Genomic DNA, 15,340 nt, shown 5'->3' with positions numbered 1-15,340 from the left:
TCAAAAAAAAAATCATTTCATGAAAATAAATATATAGAGTCATCGTCTAATATGCAAATGACAAGAAGCATAACTAGGATCAGGTAGCGACTGAAAGCAAATCACAGGCCCGGATGCTGCTGGCAGCAGAACCCTTGTCCAGAAGTCTCACGTCTCCCCATCCATTCATCAGGCCCTGTGCTATGTCTAACTCTGGGGTATAACTTGGTGTGGCAGAATTTCATTTTTACTTTTTATTATTTCAGTGGAGAATATCAGTGTTTTTAAAGCATTTCTTCCAATTTTATCCATTATGAGGGAGGCAAACAATAGAGGCCAGACAATAATTATTTAACGACAATAGATGTTCAGATTCAAAAAATTAAAGTTTATAATCACTAAAACACAAATAGTCAACATCACATGTCAAAATATGCAAAGTAAACATCCTTAAATTAAACTCTAGTTCTCAAGCTCCACTCTTCGGAGGCCTTGTCTACGCTGGTGTTCTGTCGACAGCAGTCAGAACAGTGGAGATGTGCACATTGCAATGCTCCTCCCGACGATCTACCCTCCTGCTACGCTGACAGAGGGACGCAGGGTCAGTGTGGCACAGCGCCTTTGCTCATGTTGCTCTAAATGGCCTCCAGGAGCTGTCCCAGAATGCCCATCATGACTGCCCTCAACACAGGCGCCGACTTTCCAAAGAGCCGGAGGGTGCTCGAAACCCGCTTCTGACCCAGGGCCAGCCCCCACTCCACTCCACTCCACCCCTTCCAACAGGCCCCACCCCTGCCCTGCCTCTTCCTGCCCAGTTCCACCCCACCCCCTGAGTGCGCCGCATCCTTGCTCTTCCCTCCTACCTCCCAGCCTCCTGCACACCATGAAACAGCTGTTTCGTGGTGGGCGGGAGGCACAGGGAGGGAGGGGGAGATGCTGATCTGGGGGGGGGGAGCTGATAGGGGGCTGCCGGTGGGTGCTCAGCGCCCACCATTTTTTCCCTGTGGGTGCTCCAGCCCCAGAGTGCCCACAGAGTTGGCACCTATGCCTGAAGGTACACAGGCATGCACCTCTCCCCTGTTTAAAGGCCTGGGAAATTTTGAAATTCCTCTTCCTGTTTGCTTGGTGTGGACAGATCACCAGGGCCGGTGCAACCCATTAGGCGACCTAGGTGGTCGCCTAGGGCACTATCATTTGGGGGGCAGCATTTCAGGTCCTTTGGCAGCAACCGCGGCGGCCGAATCTTCAGCCACCCTCGGCGGTGGCGGCATTTAGGCGGAGGGACCTGGGGCATAGGGGTGCAGGGTGGGCCGCCTGCAGCAAGTAAGGGGGGGGTGCGGCACACAGGGGAACCGCTCTCCACCCCAGCTCACCTCTGCTCCGCCTCCTCCCCTGAGCATGGCTCCCCGCTCTGCTTCTCTCCCTCCCAGACTTGCAGCGCCAAACAGCTGATTGGTGCTGCAAGCCTGGGAGGCAGTAGAAGTGGAGCGGCGACGGCGTGCTTGGGGAGGAGGCGGAGCAGAGGTGAGCTGGGGCAGGGAGCTGCCACACGGCTCCCCAGGCTGAAGGGAGCCGCCGCGGGAGGAGGGGCGCATCAGGGCGGGGGGGCAGAGAGCTGCCACAGGGCGGGGGGGGGGGGTGCAAGGTGGAAGTTTCGCCTAGGGCGCGAAACATCCTTGCACCCGTATCTTCCCAGCTTTCCGCAGTAGACATGCTCCTGTGTGGTGTACACCAAATCTGTTGAATCTGCTGGGTCTGCGGGGAGAGGAGGCTGTGCAGTCACAGCTTCACTCCAGCCATAGGAACTTTGATACCTATGGGCTGATTGCAGGAGAAGGGGCGTGAAAGGGACATGCAGCAATGCCATGCTAAGATCAAGGAGCTGAGGCAGGCATACCAGAAGGCAAGGGAGGCCAACCGTCACTCAGGTGTGGCGCCAAAGACATGCTGCTTCTCTAAGGAGCTGTACACCATCCTTGGTGGTGACTCCACCTCATCTTCCACAAGCCCCATGGATACTCTGGGGCAGGGCCGGCTTTAGGCCTATTCCACCAATTGCCCCGAATCGGGCCCCGCGCCTAAGAGGGCCCCGTGCCCAGTGAGAATCCCTTCCCTGGCTAGAGGCGCCTTTTTAATTTTTACTCACCTGGCGGCGCTCCGGGTCTTCGGTGGCACTTCAGCAGCGGGTACTTCGCCCGCTCCGGGTCTTCAGCAGCACTTCGACAGCGGCTCCTTCAGTGCCGCCGAAGACCTAGAGTGAGTGAACGACCTGCCGCCAAAGTGCTATCGAAGACTCGGAGCACCACCCGGCAGGGGCGGCGCTAGACATTTCACCGCCCCAAGCACGGCGTCATGCCGCGGGGGGCGCTCTGCCGCTCGCCGGTCCCGCGGCTCCGGTGGAACTGCGGGACCAGCAGACCCTCCGAAGGCATGCCGCCGAAGGCACCTTGCCTGCCACCCTCCCAACGACCGGCAGAGCAGCCCCCGCGGCATGCTGCCCCAAGCACGCGCTTGCTGTGCTGGGGCCTGGAGCCGCCCCTGCCGCCGGGTGAGTACAAGCCCCACGTTGTTGTTGTTTTTTAAGTCATCCCTGCCGGGGCCCCGTCAAAACTGTTCAAATTGGGCCCCGCACTTCCTAAAGCCGGCCCTGCACTCAGAGACAGTGTCATAGGGCTGAGCAAAAACCTGAAAGAACAAACCATCAAAGCCACTCTGGGTACTTGGCCCTGTAATAGTGTACAGGGGGAGCAACCTTCTCTGTTCTATGAAAAACAATACTGTAAGTTGGGGCTGAACACAGAATCACTCCTTACACCATGAGAGAACACAGCAAAGAGCACTGGCCTTAAAGTTTTAAGTAACTGGTGTTCTCTGGTGCCCATCTTCAGGCACCCTGAAGGGGTCTGAGTTTCAAGAGTGCTGAGCACCCCCTCTTCTCAGGTGTTTCAACATAGGGATCCCAGAATTGAGGCACCTGAAGTCAGCTGTCGCTTTAAAATGTAGGCCATTAAGTCCATCATACTGTAAGTATGAGTCTGCCAGAACTTTGAAGATAAATACCAAAAAAGGAAACTATTTATTTATTATTAACTATTATTACTATTTATTTATGAATAAGCAAAAGAAAAACACCCGGGCTTAAACTTATGTATTTGAACTCAGTAATGTATCAACCAGGAACTTAGCCTGGGAGAAGCTTTATTTATTGTTTTCAAATGCTGAACAAATTCTGTTGTTATATTTTATGGGCCAGTGTCTAAGACCATGTTCCTCAACTCCAAGATAAGCTTTTTCAATGGCTGATATTGCACACAAAGGTGCTGGCCAATTTAGCCAAAGCTTCTTTGTACTGCGGTACCAGAGCATGCTGTACTGTACTGTGCATGTCTCCAGTATTACACTACACAGAACCTTTGCTAAGATGGAATCCCCTGTGTGGAATATCAAGGTCACCGCCCAGCTAGTGCTACATTTATATAATCAATCCAAGACCATAAATGACTGTATTGTTAAGGGAGCTGTCAGTAAGTTGCACAGTTACAAAGTAACTATTCCAGAAATAGATGCCAAGAATGTTACTGTCACTAAAGCCAAAGCACTGAACTGATAAATTCAGGTTATGCAGATAATACATTGGTCTCCAACTAGTGGCTGACCTGAAGAGCCCTCGCTAGGGATTCACAAAGAGCTGACAGGTTACATGGTGCTGGTGCTGTCGCTGTCTCTTGTTTCCAGCAAGTGCAGAGGGAGTGGAGGAGAGGGGGAGCAGGTGACAGAAGAACACGTGCAGTGGTGCAGAAATTGAGGGGGACAAGACCAGACCATGGGGGTGGAGATGAAATGAAAGGCAAAATGACAAAGTGTGAATAATTTCTTTCACAACAAGAACAAACCGCTTCTCACACTACAGGCAGCTAAAATACATCAATACCTTCCCAATGTTAAATTCCCATGTAAGCACCTGCTATAGGTGCCACATGTGTGACTGCAAATGGAAAGGGGGCAGTCCCTGCTATAGAGAGAAGCCGCAGCAAAATGTTCAGGGGCAGCCCACAGAATCACTGGGTTTGGGATTCTTGTTCTAACATCACCACAGTTCAGACACCCGCTGTTACAAAGGGAACATGGGACAGTTTGTATTAGACACCCTAGTAACCCCTTGAACTCTGGGCCACATGGGACAGCAGGGAAATGATGAAGTGAGAGAGACCCAGACACTCCTGGCAAGTGAGCTGCACCCGCACGCTGCAGAAGAAGGCGAACGCCCCAAGGTCACAGCCAGTCTGACCCAGGGCCGCCCAGAGGATTCAGGGGGCCTGGGGTCTTCAGCGGTGGGGTCCTTCTGCTCCAGGTCTTCTGGGCACTTCTGCGGTGGGTCTCGGAGCGAGTGAAGGACCCGCCGCTGAACTGCCGCCGAAGACCCGGCGCGGAAGGAGCTCCGGGTCTTTGGCAGCACGCCCCTCACCCCAGCCCTTGCTAGGGTTGCCAACTTTCTAATTGCACAAAAATGAACACCCCTGCTCTGCACCCTGCCCTGCCCCTACCCCAAGGCCAATGGGAGCTGTGGAGCCGTCACTCGGGACGGGGGCAGCGCATGGAGCCTCCCTGGACATCCATGCAAGTAGGGGCTGCAGAGACCTGGCAGCTGCTTCTGTACTTTTAATGGCCAGGACAGCAGTGCTAACCGGAGCCGCCAGGGTCCCTTTTCAACCAGGCATTCTGGTCGAAAACCAGACGCCTGGCAACCCTGGCCCTTACCCTCTGGAGCTACCTGTCCCGCACTGTGCCAACTAGGAACTGAGTGGGGATAGGTCCCACAACAGCAGCACTCCATCAGATACAGCCCCTCCCTGTACCCTAAGCTACCCCCACCCTGCCTACAGCCCATAGCTCCCCCTGCCTGTGCCCTAAGCTACCCCCACCCTGCACACAGCCCCTAGCTCCCCCTGCCTGTGCCCTAAGCTACCCCCACCCTGCACACAGCCCCTAGCTCCCCCTGAACTACCCCCCTCTGCACACAGCCCCTAGCTCCCCCCTCCCTGTGCCCTAAGCTACCCCCACCCTGCATACAGCCCCTAGCTCCCCCTCCCTGTGCCCTAAGCTACCCCCACCCTGCACACAGCCCTTAGCTCCCCCTGAACTACCCCCCTCTGCACACAGCCCATAGCTCCCCCCGCCCTGTGCCCTAAGCTACCCCCACCCTGCACACAGCCCCTAGCTACCCTCTCCCTGCACCCTGAGCCATTTTCAATCTTTTTAAGCTGAGCCCTTTGAGTTATAATTTTTGGTTGCATTCCCTCCCCCATTATCTGCAAAAAAACCTAGAGTTTTCAGGGTCTAAGTAGCTCCTGGGATCCTGGTTAAAGTTGCCCCCTATCTGAAATGGCGCCCCCTGTTGGCAGGGGGCAGAGGTAGGACCCCTTTTTGTTCTCTGCAGTTAGCCAGCTGAAACCCTGAATCATGAGCTTTTGGAATATGACGTAAACCGGAAGTAAGCCCTGGGGCTGCTGAGCCCTGCTCTCTGCTATTCTGCAGTAATGGGTTTTTAAAGATAAAGTCATTTTCATTGCCTCTGCCTCACGTTGCACTCTGGCCACCCTTTCCAGTACTCAGGGGGTGCTGGAGTGTCAGCAACTGAAGCTTTGGCAATGATCACATTATTCTGATAATCAGAGGTGCTGCAGTGAGTGCTAGGCTCTGAAATCCTGCTTAGCTCCTCACTGGGGGCGAAACTTCCTGCAAAGGTTTATATTGTTCTACTCAGATGATAAGGAAAAAGGGATTTTTCCCAGCTATAGACTGAAAGGTTAGAAAGAGAATCCAGCATTGACCAATGTAGTTAATGCAGACATGTCCCTCAGGTGCTATGGGAAGGACAATGAATCCATTACAGCCCAAAGAAAACAGTCTTGGCACTAAGACCTAGGGCATCTCACCTTTCAGGAAAAGGGACAGAAAGAGGCTCTTTATGGCTGAACTGAGAAGGAGAAATAAAAGCGTTTAACTCAGGGGTCTCAAACTCAAATGACCCAGAGGGCCGCAGGAGGACTAGTGCACGCCCCCTTGCTGCTCCTGGCCCCACCCCCAATCCACCCCTTCCATGAGGCCCCGCCCCTGCCCTGTCTCTTCTCCACCTCCTCCCCTAAGCGTGCAGCTCCCCGCTCCTCCCCCCTCCCTCCTGGAAAGTGCTAAGCGCCACCAACAAGTGTTTCGTGTAGTGAATTTGTACACTCAGTAATGCACCTCACTCAAAGGACAAAACACGCACTTAGATTTACTGCCTAAGGCTCTGGGAGGGAGTTTGGGTGGGGGAGGGGGTCTGGAGTACAGGCCCTGGGCTGGAGTTTGGGTCGGGGAGGGGGTCTGGAGTGCAGGCTCTGTGCTCGGTGCAGACTCCAGGCTGCGGCAGGGGGTGGGGGTGCAGGCTTTGGGACGGAGTTTGGGGATAGGAGGGGGTGCAGGGGTGAGGGCTGTGGGGCTGAGGGTGAGGGGTTTGAGGCATTGGAGAGGCTCGGGGCATTGGAGAGTCTCAGGACTAGGGCAGAAGGGCAGGGGAAGGGCAGCCTGCCCTGGCCCTAGTGCAGGGGGGCGCTAGGACCCTGCGGCAGCAGGTGATGCCGGAAGCCGGCATAGCGGAGGAGTGGAGTCAGCATTGGGGACCAGCGCGCGGGGAGCTTAGGCACAGAAAATAACTCGGGGAGGGGGACAGGGGGTGAGGGGAGTTTGGCGGCAACAGGAAGTAACTGGGGGAGCTCCGCGGGCCGCAGGGAAGAGCTCCGAGGGCCGCATGCGGCCCGCGGGCCGCATGTTTGAGACCCCTGGTTTAACTTCTTGTGTGTCAGTTCACAGCACAGCTCTTACTTTTGTGAGCTGACAAAGGGATCCCCCAGCGCAGTTAGAAAGGATTAAGGTCTCTACATTTCAAAAGTGGCCTTTGAATTTGGTTGCCTCAGCTTTTGGGTACTGAACTGGAGCGAAATTAGACCTGTTAATCAGAGATGCTGAGCACTTGTAGCTGCAGCTGGAGCTTAGAGTCTGAAAATCAGGCCTTGCTCAGTAGGTATCTGAAGTTGGAGTTTTTAAACCAGACTAGAGGAAACAAAAATTGGGCCAGTTTTGAAAATGGTTTGACGGACATGAGAACCAGCCCTGGCCCCTGGCCCTCCCATGGATCCCATCCCCTCCATGGCCCCACCCCTTCCCCCTGAAGCCACGCCCCTGGCCAAGCTGGAAGCCAGAGCGGGCCAGGAGCAATGTTCCCTCTAAGTTTTTCCATCCATGTGCGGAATGAACTTTGTTATGTGCACCAAATTATCGAGGTGATGTGCAATGTAGCCTAAATCATAAGCCCTTGTAGTAGAAGCCTGGTATAAGGCAAAACATGCTCACAGACTCTGGCAAGAACAGGACTAATATTGCAAAAATGCACATTTCTAAGAAGTGCTAGTCCCAGAGTACTCACGCAAACACATCGCGGAATCAAGTGGTACCAAAACATCCCAATATCAAGGATGATACAAAGACATTCCCCAAGGATAACAGGAACACACTGACCCTCCTAAAAGATCAGGTTAGGATAACTGTACATAATAAAAATGTTTGAATTAAACCAACATGTACAAGGTAATAGGTAATAACTAGCCATGATAGGGGGCAGTAACTATGTTAAAGGGGCAGTACTAACTTGTTTGTATTGGGGTATAAAAATGTATTTTAAAGGACGTATCTTTGTCTGGCCTAGGGAGGAACGGAAAGTCCTGCCGTTCACTGAGCAGGTTCCTTGTTAGGGCCATTCATGTATTAGTGGTTTGATAAAGTTTGTGAAATACTAGTACCTTGCTTCGTCAACAAGGAACCTGGCTGGCTGCCTTTGTCCCTTAAAGGATTTTGTGGTCACCGGGCGGTTTGCTTAAGGTTTGCTGTGCCAGCTGTCTGCACAGGGCTGGAGCGGCACATAGGGGAACACACGCGCGCAGCCAAACATCTATCAAAATCTAACCACATTGGTGACCCCGAAGTGATTCGAACACGCAGCTTTCTGATTACTCCTAACCTTCTAAAATATGGTTCCCAAGCAACAAAAATGCTTCTAATCCTAACCACTAACTAATATTTCAAACATGGGCTTTCCTTATTACCACACAGCAAAATTTTAAAATAAAGTGTAATATAAAGTAATAAAAATGCCTAAAGTTACTAAATTAATACAACAAATTTGGCAAATAATATAAATTTTTATCCATTTTAGTAAACGTTTTAAATTAAAACCCTTTTGTTTATTTTTATTTTTGTTTGCCTTATTTTGTAGTTATAAATAAAATTTCAGCACCATTTTAATTGTAAGTTTGTCATGTATGTTATCCTGTGTTGCATGCTGTGTGTCTCATGTAAGTATTTTTTTTATTATTCTTATTTTGTTGCAACAAAAGTCAATTTTATACCATCTATTAAAAATATAAGTCGTACCACCCTGTTTTAATACTATGGTTGGGGTATAACCATAATAATAGCAAAGAATCCTGTGGCACCTTATAGACTAACAGACGTTTTGCAGCATGAGCTTTCGTGGGTGAATACCCACTTCGTCGGATGCAAGTAACCATAATAATGTTATTAATACCATTTTTTTCAAAGCTCAAAAAGGTCTCAGATATAAATATATATAAGGAGGGGAAACCTCAACATTAGGGTAAAGATAATATTAACAAAATGTCAATTTCTTGTTTGGGTTTTATAACCTTGTTTGCACTTTTAAATATAGTTAGAAAAATATTATGTAAAAATGTTATAAACTGCAATTTATGCATAAAGCTAACCAAACAATTTCAACAGGTTTTTCAACTTTGTCTCACAAATACAACCAAGTGTCATAATAATTTTGGCTATGTCATGAGGTTAGGCAGTCCCATTGCCTATGTGCCCAGACAGCCATTCTCCATATGAATTTCTGTAATACATGGTTTCTGTAAAGGGAAATCGTGTCTTACTAATCTATTAGAGTTCTTTGAAGGGGTCAACAAACATGTGGACAAGGGGGATCCGGTGGACATAGTGTACTTAGATTTTCAGAAAGCCTTTGACAAGGTCCCTCACCAAAGGCTCTTACGTAAATTAAGCTGTCATGGGATAAAAGGGAAGGTCCTTTCATGGATTGAGAACTGGTTAAAGGACAGGGAACAAAGGGTAGGAATTAATGGTAAATTCTCAGAATGGAGAGGGGTAACTAGTGGTGTTCCCCAAGGGTCAGTCCTAGGACCAATCCTATTCAATTTATTCATAAATGATCTGGAGAAAGGGGTAAACAGTGAGGTGGCAAAGTTTGCAGATGATACTAAACTACTCAAGATAGTTAAGACCAAAGCAGATTGTGAAGAACTTCAAAAAGATCTCACAAAACTAAGTGATTGGGCAACAAAATGGCAAATGAAATTTAATGTGGATAAATGTAAAGTAATGCACATTGGAAAAAATAATCCCAACTATACATACAACATGATGGGGGCTAATTTAGCTACAACGAGTCAGGAAAAAGATCTTGGAGTCATCGTGGATAGTTCTCTGAAGATGTCCACGCAGTGTGCAGAGGCGGTCAAAAAAGCAAACAGGATGTTAGGAATCATTAAAAAGGGGATAGAAAACAAGACTGAGAATATATTATTGTCCTTATATAAATCCATGGTACGCCCACATCTCAAATACTGTGTACAGATGTGGTCTCCTCACCTCAAAAAATATATTCTAGCACTAGAAAAGGTTCAGAAAAGGGCAACTAAAATGATTAGGGGTTTAGAGAGGGTCCCATACTAGGAAAGATTAAAGAGGCTAGGACTCTTCAGCTTGGAAAAGAGAAGACTAAGGGGGGATATGATAGAGGTATATAAAATCATGAGTGATGTTGAGAAAGTGGATAAGGAAAAGTTATTTACTTATTCCCATAATACAAGAACTAGGGGTCACCAAATGAAATTAATAGGCAGCAGGTTTAAAAGAAATAAAAGGAAGTTCTTCTTCACGCAGCACACAGTCAACTTGTGGAACTCCTTACCTGAGGAGGTTGTGAAGGCTAGGACTATAACAATGTTTAAAAGGGGACTGGATAAATTAATGGTGGCTAAGTCCATAAATGGCTATTAGCCAGGATGGGTAAGAATGGTGTCCCTAGCCTCTGTTTGTCAGAGGATGGAGATGGATGGCAGGAGAGAGATCACTTGATCATTGCCTGTTAGGTTCACTCCCTCTGGGGCACCTGGCATTGGCCACTGTCGGTAGACAGATACTGGGCTAGAAGGACCTTTGGTCTGACCCGGTACGGCCGTTCTTATGTTCTTAATTGCACATTCTTGCTTGCACCTTTTGTTTAGTTTATCGTGTAAGGCCTCTGTGTTTGCAGTTTCTTGAGCCTCTCTGTGGGGCATTTCCCAGACTCACAATATGCTTCAGTGACAAACATGTTGCAAAATATCATAACTCCATTTACCATGATGACACAGATTTCAACAGGGCAATCTTTCCAGTGATACCTCACAAGGCATATTTTGTACAAAACATGTCATAATCATATAACGGTGGTGAATATGTGGCTACAGGGGGTGACATGGGGTACCGTATGTCACAATATGTTAGTCCCAAATAATTTAGCCTAATACAGCCTTACTTCTTCAAATGTAGCCTATGCATGAGATTTCAATGAGTGTTGACAATATGGAAAGTTTGAAGAATCTGTATTATTCTGTTACTGAGATCTGATAGACTCAGGACTCATTAGACTGATAGACTGAAAGGACTCATTTAAAAATTGATTTTAGCTGAAACTAATTAATAGATTTTATTGTAAATTCTCAGAAAATCCATGTTCTGCTCAAAGAGGATATGCTGTAATTTTGGGGATGGTGTGCCAAATCCTAGATATTTGACAAATAGGCAACTGAGCAATTGCTGTGAAGTCCTACCCTAGAGATCCCAAAGCCCAATGCAATCTACTCACAGGGATTACTTCGTCCCCACTGCTGATGTGCAGCCGCCTCTGAGACAAAATGGAACAGCTGCCTCACAATACATATCAACACGACCCAAAGGTTATGACAGGAAGCCAAGATAGTGCAGAGTTGATGTAGGGTGGCAGAAAGCAATAATTACTTGAGTTGAAATTTGGCCAGGACACTAGGGCTAACATCTCTGCTCTTATGAAAATGCTAGGGGATCTTTAAAGGTCACAAGTGGTTAAGGCATGGGTGTACATTTTTCTGAAACCAGCACTTCCAGCTGCACAATGCCTCCAAATGCCATGCTGGGGCATTGGGTCAGTACTGACTCAGGAAGGATACCACCCACATTACTAATAATAATTACTATTATTCCTGAAAAAGCAGCAAAGAGTCCTGTGGCACCTTATAGACTAACAGATGTATTGGAGCATGAGCTTTTGTGGGTGAATACCCACTTCGTCGGATGCATGCATCTAACGAAGTGGGTATTCACCCATGAAAGCTAATGCTCCAATACATCTGTTAGTCTATAAGGTGCTACAGGACTCTTTGCTGCTTTTACAGATCCAGACTAACACGGCTACCCCTCTGATACTTGATATTTTTCCTGAACTGTTTTTCAAAATCAAGGTGGAACAGAATTTGGAAGAGGGTAAATGGTAGCAAAGAAATACAGACATCTATCTACAATAGCCACCATCAGATTCAGCATGGGTTAAATAGTTTATAATGACATTTATTCATGCTGAGTATTATTACCTACACCTAATCTACCATTCATCTGGAAGAGATTTATTTTCCATGCTGGCGAGATCACTCACACCAACATACTGGTCTAATACCCTAAAACAGGGGTCAGCAACCTTTCAGAAGTGGTGTGCTGAGTCTTCATTTATTCACTCTAATTAAAGGTTTTGCGTGCCAGTAATACATTTTAACATTTTTAGAAGATCTCTTTCTGTGTCTATAATATATAATTAAACTGTTGTATGTAAAGTAAATAAAGGTTTTTAAAATGTTTAAAAAACTTCATTTAAAATTAAATTAAAATGCAGAGGCCCCCGGACCAGTAGCCAGGACCTGGGCAGTGTAAGTGCCACTGAAAATCAGCTTGCGTGCCGCCTTCGGCGCATGTGCCATAGGTTGCCTACCCCTGCCCTAAGAGTGCTTAAATTCTTTATGTAATCTGCAAGTGCAGGTTGCTTAAAATAAATACCCCCAGGTCTCTAAACAAATCACCTCATAGTACCTTATTTAGCATTTTGCCTACATCTTGTCAAAGGAGTCAACACAGTCACACTCTGAAAGAATGTGAGTTCCAGTTACATTTGTGCGTTCCAGCTTCTGTCTTCAGTACAGATCTAAAAGGCAGCACCTCAGCTGGTGTACATTGTTATAGCTCCATATAAATTAATGGAGCAATGACAGTTTACACCACCTGAGGCTCTGTCCCAAACAACCGAGTTCCTTTCACCATTCAGTGTAATATAATGCAAGTCACGTCAGGCCTCCATTTAGCACTCAAATCACTTGGATCACATTTCTCCAAAGACTATAAGATCTTGAAAATGATTGCAGTGGAGGCCTTAATTTCACTTACAGCTGCTTAATAAATGACAAGCTGTTGGATGTTCTGTTCATGCAACTGGAAATTTCTTTATTACAGAGGTTCCCAAACTGGGGGTGCACTCCCTAGGGGCGCACAGAGGAACGTCCGTGGGGGCACGGCAGGCCCAGGCCAATGCCCCAGGGGGCAAGGAGAGAGAGCCCCACCCCAGCCCTTCTCTGCCTCCAGTTCCTCTGCAGCCCTGGCCCCAATCCCAACCACCTGGACACTAAAAGTCCAGTTGCCTGTAGTAACCAGCCTCTGCCACCAGGAGGCAGGAAGAGCAGCAGCTGCTACTGAAGCCTGGAGGAGCACTCAGGGAGGGCTCCGGCAAGAGAGGTACTGGTGGCTCCCCTGTCCTGCCCTGAGCGTAGCTCCACCTCCCCGACTCACCCCTCCATCCCCAGAGTGTGGCTCCCCCTTCCCTGTCCTGCTCCACTCATCACCCCCCCAGCTCCTGAGATGGGGCAGGAGTGAAAAAGTTTGGGGACCACAGCTTTATCAGCTACTATATGTCTCTTGTGCTGTCTTGTGTTGGAAAAACTGTCCCATATAGAGCATTTGTCCTGGTTACTGCAAACGCTTCAACGAAGGGACTGCGCCCTAGGTCCTTGGCCCTCTTTTCTAGTTGCTTCAGGTGGCTCAGACGATGCAGTAAGTGTGACATTCTGTACCCCATGTGACACCCTATACCCCATATTCAACTCTATTGTATGATTACGATACATTATATATAAAGTATACCTTTGAAAATTCATAATCTGCTGAATATTATTATCCTGCTGAAATGTATGTAACATCACTGCATGTAAAATTGTGAGATCTTACTATATGATTGCTATTGAAATATGCTGCAGTTCTGGATAATGCCCTCCTACCATTTTCTCAAAGACAGAGGCATACAGGCACATCAGCTAGGTGCTAAAAGGCCACTACCTGCTTAATCAAAGATTCACCAGCAGGGGAGTTGTAAAAAAGAAATTTACAATTCACCTGAAGGACAGTTGGTAGCTCATGTTCTCCATGGAACTACCTGATGCCATGACCCATCAAAGATTTTCCTAGTACAAAGGGTCACAATATAAAAAGGAGAGATGACTGCCTCATAACCTCTCCTTCCCCATCTCTACTCACAGCAGCAAGATGGCTTGAAAGACACCATTGAACTGAGGGGAGTGGTCCTAGCCTAGATGTCAAGTATCAGAGGGGTAGCCGTGTTAGTCTGGATCTGTAAAAGCAACAAAGAATCCTGTGGCACCTTATAGACTAACAGACGTTCTGCAGCATGAGCTTTCGTGGGTGAATACCCACTTCTTCAGATGCCAGGCATCTGAAGAAGTGGGTATTCACCCACGAAAGCTCATGCTGCAGAACGTCTGTTAGTCTATAAGGTGCCACAGGATTCTTCCTAGCCTAGATGTTTTTCCAGCCCATACGGACTGTTGAAAGCTTTTGGGTGAGAGAAACCTTTTTGCTTTAAACTTATTGACCTTGATAAAGCTTGGGAATTAACTTGTGTGTTTACCTTTTTCCTTTGTAACCAATTCTGACTTATATGCCTGTAAGCGTGCGTGCCGGGGCTCGACCCTCCCGAGGGCGGAGGGGAGCCACACCGGCTCACTACACGCCGTCTGCTCCGGGCAGGTCCCCGGTGTTCCTGGGCGACAAACACAGAAGCGCCAGGCGCAGGCCCTCTCTCTCAGGGCTGCGCAACAGTACAGATTAAAGGGGCCCAGCCCTAGGTTCGGGCGGGGCACCAAACACCGAGTCACGATGCTCAGCCCCCTTTTGGCCCAGGGCTGAGCATACAGTCAGTAACCCCAAAGTTCAGGGAGCTCAGGCCCTCTGGTTCAGGGCTGAGCAAACAAACGGGTCAGTAACTTGGCCCAGGCCCTGGATCAGGGCGGGGCAACAAAACAGTCAGGACTCAGGCCCTAGGGCCGGGATTGAGCAACAGTACAAGTTCAGGGAGGCTCGGGCCCTCTGGTGCAGGGGCTGAGCAACAATACAAAGTTCAGGGCGGCTCGGGCCCTCTGGTGCAGGGGCTGAGCAACAATACAAGTTAGTGACTAGGCCAGGCCGTGGATCAGGGCAGGGCAACAACAGCCAGGGCCCAGGCCCTTGGGCCTGAATGCTGGGGTGAGGGGGAAGACGGCCACCCGTGAGTGGGGTGGCAGGGGGGACGCAGGCCCACCCGCTCCACTGCGTCCCAGCCCGGGGCCCTAGCAGCGTCTATCACTGCTGACGGTCAGTGGGGATCCTGACCACAGCACACTGACATAGGTTCAGGTGTGTCCGCAGCCTGACTGGGGTCGGCTACCCCCGGGCTACTTCCAGTTTCCCCCTCAGGGCCTACCTGGTCCATGGCATCGGTTCCAGGCCAGTCCACCAGCATGGGCTCCTCTCGACCAGGGCTTGGTGGCAGGTCCGACAGCTCCTCGGGGAAGTCCGGCCAGGCGTGCTCGGGCGGCTCCTCTGGGTAGCAGCAGGGCTGGGGAGGCTCCAGCGGCTCCTCCAAGTAGTGGGCACGGGCAAGCTCCGGGGTCTCCTCTGGGTAGTGGGCGCGGGCAAGCTCCGGCCAGTCTGGGTGGCTGCCCCGGGTCCTGGAGGTTTCCCAGCCTTGAGCTCCTGGTGGCACGTCTGCTCCCTGCAGCGGCTGGGGCCTGACTGAGCTCTGGCGGCCGGCTTTTATACTTCCTGTCCCGCCCCTTGACTTCCGGGGGGGGGAAGGGGGCGGGAACAGGTGGCAGTGGCTCCGCCCACTTAGGTG

The 15,340-nt window shown here is 49.4% G+C and overlaps 1 protein-coding gene across 1 annotated transcript in view; it reads right to left on the bottom strand.

The window, feature by feature from the left end:
• The window catches only part of LOC120391689 (ceramide synthase 2-like), a 141,981-nt gene extending 127,026 nt beyond the window's left edge, over positions 1 to 14,955 (bottom strand). Inside the window, exon 1 of the mRNA XM_039515647.1 lies at positions 14,927 to 14,955. Within this exon, the coding sequence (XP_039371581.1) occupies positions 14,927 to 14,940 (14 nt within the window). The 5' untranslated portion in view covers positions 14,941 to 14,955. The remainder of the gene's footprint in view (positions 1 to 14,926) is intronic.
• Positions 14,956 to 15,340: the final 385 nt, after the last annotated feature.

This window comes from Mauremys reevesii, linkage group 26 (genome assembly GCF_016161935.1).
Source record: "Mauremys reevesii isolate NIE-2019 linkage group 26, ASM1616193v1, whole genome shotgun sequence".
NCBI lineage: Eukaryota > Metazoa > Chordata > Testudines > Geoemydidae > Mauremys > Mauremys reevesii.
Note: the sequence above shows the minus strand (reverse complement) of the source record. Positions and strands in the feature narration are given on the sequence as shown.